The sequence below is a fragment of the Oncorhynchus mykiss genome, chromosome 4 (genome assembly GCF_013265735.2).
Source record: "Oncorhynchus mykiss isolate Arlee chromosome 4, USDA_OmykA_1.1, whole genome shotgun sequence".
Classification (NCBI taxonomy): Eukaryota; Metazoa; Chordata; class Actinopteri; order Salmoniformes; family Salmonidae; genus Oncorhynchus; species Oncorhynchus mykiss.
The window spans coordinates 9,884,629-9,889,673 of NC_048568.1; the positions used below are offsets into that span (position 1 = coordinate 9,884,629).

General features: G+C 40.4%; 1 protein-coding gene across 1 annotated transcript; it reads left to right on the forward strand.

The window, feature by feature from the left end:
• The first annotated feature begins 257 nt into the window (after nucleotides 1-257).
• On the forward strand, nucleotides 258-1,968 carry LOC110522052. Its single transcript, XM_021600119.2, has 2 exons — nucleotides 258-1,259; nucleotides 1,395-1,968. The coding sequence occupies exons 1-2, from the start codon at nucleotides 692-694 to the stop codon at nucleotides 1,619-1,621; spliced, it is 795 nt and encodes a 264-aa protein (XP_021455794.2). The 5' UTR covers nucleotides 258-691; the 3' UTR covers nucleotides 1,622-1,968.
• Nucleotides 1,969-5,045: the final 3,077 nt, after the last annotated feature.

Below are 5,045 nucleotides of genomic sequence, written 5' to 3' on the forward strand. Positions count from 1 at the left end.
ATCGAATGGATGAATAGCGAATTCTGAAACAAAAATATAAAAATGTTTATTACTTTTAAACAAAATGATGGTAACTAAGCTGTCCAACTACCACCTGAGCATTGAGGACTGAGTGCCGATTACCTTCCCCCTCCCACCGGACAGCACTGGCCTAAGGGATTTGTACCCCGGTTATAGCGACACAGTTGCACTCTAAGGCAGGTCCCTAGACCATTGAGAGAATACAAGTTTAACAACACCTTGTTGTCTCCTTACAGGCCACATCGGATACATGCTACAGTGAAAGAGGGCATCAAGGAGCACATTCTATCTTTCCCAAGAACCCAGAACCACTACTCACGGATGAAGGGGGATGTACACAGAGAATACCTCAGCCCTGATCTGAATTTGTTGCGAATGTACCGACTCCACAAAGAGAATAATACCACATCATCTGCAAAATTCTGGGTTTATAGGGACATTTTCAAACAGCAGAGTCTCAATTTCGGCCAATCCAGGAGTGACACCTGTGGCAAATGTGACGCATTCTTCACTAAGATGTCAGCAGCAACATCTGAAGAGGAGAAGAGGAAGATTGCAGTTGAAAGTGAGTTACACCATCGAAAAGGCCTACACACAGCTTCAAAGTGACACTGAGTGGGCTAAAGCCAATGCTGACTGCCATGTCATTTCTGTGGATCTACAGGGGGTGATGTACACCCCTAATCTGACCCACTCCAATGTCTACTACCAGCGGCAGCTGTCAAATTTTAACTTTTGCATCCAGGAACTTGGAAAAGACGATCCTGCATACATGTGTGTTTGGCATGAGGGGATTGCACACCGAGGGTCCATTGAGGTGGCAAGCTGCATAATGAAGTGGGTGAAGACAAAATTCACGCCACTCACCAAACCAGAGGTGCGCAAGTTGATCATATTCAGTGACAGATGCTGTGGGCAGAATAACAACTGGCGGATGCTCAATCTGATGTCGATGCTCGTCTCTATGGGTTACTTTACCCAAGTTGAGCAGAAGTCCATGGTCTCTGGTCATTCTTTTCTTCCTTGTGATCGATCTTTTGCCACCATCGAGAAGAGGCACAAGGTGTCAGTCCTTCATACACCTGATGATGTTTCAAAGATGATACTTGAAGCACAACCAGCAAAACCATTCAAGGTGATGAGGATGCAATGTGAAGACTTCAGGCACCTCCCAGATTCTGTCCTCAAGCGACCAGCTGGACTACAGATCACCTCAGTGAGGTGGTTAAAAGTCACAGGTATTGCACAGAGAATAGTTTACTAACATCCCATCAACATGCAACATGTTGTTCTAACAATAAAATATCCTAATGCTTGACTGTGAAAGTTGTTATTGATGTCAGGAACTTAAAATGTTTCTGTTCTAATTACAGTTGAGGATCCTTGGAATCTGTACGCCAGACAGAGACACAGTCTATTTGAGGGATGGAAGTCGTGGCTGATCTCCAAACCAAAACAAGGAGCTACACCTCAACCTCCCTATTTTGCAATCCACTACCCTGGAGCATATGAGAGTCCTCTGCCCATCAAAAAAAAACAAGTACCAAGATCTGATGACCATGCTCAACTACTTGCCAGCTGCTGCACGCTCTTTTTATGAATCACTGCAGAGTGAATAATTTGTTGTTAAACCAAGCTACATAATTAAACGTTTTTTCTCTGAGTTTATGATCCCCTGAACCTGTATACTGTAGTATGTTGAATCTGTATACATTTCAGAAGACATGTCACCCCTATTGTAGGAAATTAAATGTATCGTAGGTGTTTTCTATGTGAATCAATTTGTGTATGATTTGAACCAGCACAATATATTGAATTAATTTAATTTTAAGATGTTGTTCCTAGTGTAGAAAATGTTATGTACAATGTGTTCTGTTGATAATTATTTTGTGTGATCATTTGAACCTTTTTTAATCTGAATGAATTAAAAACAAATAAGTCATCACATACAGTATGTGAGTATTCATTTGATCTTGATTCCCTTTTTTTATTCATTACAATATACACTGTCTCTCTGTCACCACATTTAGCATTAACTGTAAGCAGTTAATACTTATTTACTGCTGTCACCTCAGTGCAGAAGGACATTTCTTGCCTTTAGCTTGGGTTTAACGCAATTCACAACGTAATTGCTGATCATAGTGTTAAACGCAAAGAGAATGGTTTTCTGAACGTTTTGTAATATTGACCTTCGGGACCTGCATAATGGACATGCATATTGGCACATCACATTGATCCATATTTGATATTTACAAGTTGTGCTTGGTTTGATTGAATTAATTTAATTGTATTCTATTTTGGTAGTTCTATGGTATGTTCACATTGAGGGCTTCATTTTAAATGAGACTAAGATTTCATGACTCAACTTTTAAGAAAAGTCATCATTGCTAAAGTTGATAGACCACCTTTAAATGAACCTCCATACAAATGAATTAACTGCATATTGCATTTAAGTTGTTTACATGAAGGGCATCTGTACTTGAAAGTACTTAAAACATCATATCAGGTGTTTAAAAAGGACATCTTACAAGAGTCATGCAAAATGTCACATATACTGTTCTTCCACAAACTGAAATCATCACTGGAGATATACTGTTCTTCCACATTCTAAAAATTAAAACGGCAATAAAAGTATTATTTGAAATAACAAAAAAATATAAATTGTTGTTGGAAGATATGGGTATGGTGAATTATTTCTCAACCATAAAACACCTAATGTGGTACACACAATTAATAATATAAAAATAACTGATTATATTAAAATGGAAAAATTGTCACATCTATGGTTCTTCGTCTGTAGGGTTCATTTGAATGTTATGACCTTGTGAAGGCTGGCAGAAATCAGGCATCGAGTATGTTATTTTATCTCAGCATGTGTACAGATTCTCCCTGTTTTGTTTGCTTGGAAATGTTGATACTGGAGAATGTTATCAGAAGAAACTGTGTAAGCTAGCATTTATGGCAGCTAAGAAATGCATTGCCTATTAATTGGAAGGTTGGTTATCCTCCCACAATGTCACAATGGATGGCAGAAATGGCAATGTATTACAAGATTAAGGGTATACTGTGTGCAACTTTCATAAGGTCTGGGTGCCTTACAGTATATGGAATACTGAAAAAGGGTATACTACAAATACAATACTACAAAAGGGATCTGTATTGAAAACGTTCACATTTTTTTTTGGTCCAGCAGTTGCAAATATATCAATATTTTTATGGTACATGAGACACCTGTCTGATTTGCGTCTAATCCACGGAGGAGGCTGCAGGGAGGACACGGTCCAAGAATATGGGGATTGTGGCTCAGATGCACAAGACAGATCTCTCTCCAGAATGCTCGATTCGGTCTTATGTAGCAAAATTCAATTTAAAAAAGTATTATTATTACTTTTTACCCATTTTTCTCCCCAATTTCGTGATATCCAATTGGTAGTTACAGTCTTGTCCCATCGCTGTAAACAGCGTATGGATTCAGGAGAGGCGAAGGTTGGGAGCCATGCGTCCTCAAAAACACAACCCTACCAAGCCACACTGTTCCTTGACACACAACTTGCTTAACCCGGAAGCCAACCGCACCAGTGTGTTCGAAAAAACTCTTGGCAACCGAAGTCAGCGTTCATGCGCCTGGAGTCTCTATAGAGCGATGGGACAAGGACATCCCGGCCGGCCACACCATCCCCTAACCCGGGCGACGCAGGGCCAATTGTGCATCGCCTCATGAGATTCCCGGCTCCAACACAGCCTGGGACTGAACCCGGGTCTGTAGTGACGACTCAAGCACTGCGATGCATTGTGCCACTCGGGAGGCCTGAAATTGCATTTTTTATATTAGATAAAAGTAGGGACTCATAGCTAGAAAATGGTATATCATACTCTACAGTTGAAGAACAATGGGAAAGTTATTCTGCTTTGAAAGTTGGCAAATGCCCTGGTACACCTACTGTGTAGGTACCTACCGGAGAGCTCTTCTTTGTCTACACCCATTCAGCATTGTTGACACCCTCTAACCTCTTAAAGCTCCCCTGAATTATTTCAACATTTTGATAAAAATCGCGCAACATTTCAACGTCCTGCTACTCATGCCAGGATATAGTATATGCATATGATTAGTATGTGTGGATAGAAAACACTCTGAAGTTTCTAAAACTGGTTAAATAATGTCGGTGACTATAACAGAACGTGAACAGCAAGGGAAATCCCAAGAAAAACCTGGTCACAAAAACCACAGAAAAGTATTAATCCGCCAGTCTCTGAATTGTTTATTGCAAGCAAAAATATATAACGGTGAGCTTGCAGTTCCTACAACTTCCACACGATGTCGCCAATACTGCCATTTTCGTTGACAATAGCAAATGCCCTGGTACACCTACTGTGTAGGTACCTACCGGAGAGCTCTTCTTTGTCTACACCCATCCAGCATTGTTGACACCCTCTAAAGCCTTAGCCCCACGCATCTCTTCAAGGATTCACATGTGAGGCCATGTACTAAACAACCAAAGATATTCAAGACTAAAGGCTGGTTTATACTACAGGTGTGATCGTAAATTTAATCTGGAGTGCCAGAATGTGCTCATAGTGCACTGTGTGCACTGTGGGCGTTTGTACACAGTATTGAGCGTTTTGCTCGTTTTGTTCTATGGGATTGAGGTAAGGGCTCGGTGGTGGCCACTCCAATACCTTGACTTTGTTGTCCTTAAGCCATTTTGCCACAACTTTGGAAGAATGCTTGGAGTCATTGTCCATTTGGAAGACCCATTTGCGACCAAGCTTTAACCTGACTGATGTCCTGAGATGTTGCTTCAAAATATCCACATAAGCATTATTTTTTTAGCATTATTAGGCCTGGAGTTCTTTTAAGAATACAAAAGAAGCCATGCACCATTGATGGGCTATCAGCAGGACAATAGACTCTTACCGAGTCCACCAAATGCATTGTTTTCTAACCACATCTGGTAATGTAAATTTATGGGAATAAATTTCACTGATTGACAGAAATGAAGTCAACAAATTGTTGCTTACTGGAC

What these genes read in the sequence shown, in the direction of transcription:
- LOC110522052 (XM_021600119.2), top strand. Translation starts at nt 692, where the DNA reads ATGTACACCCCTAATCTGACCCACTCCAATGTCTACTACCAGCGGCAG. An exon ending in GAGGTGGTTAAAAGTCACAG is followed by an intron (nt 1,260 to 1,394) that starts GTATTGCACAGA and finishes TTCTAATTACAG; the next exon opens with TTGAGGATCCTTGGAATCTG.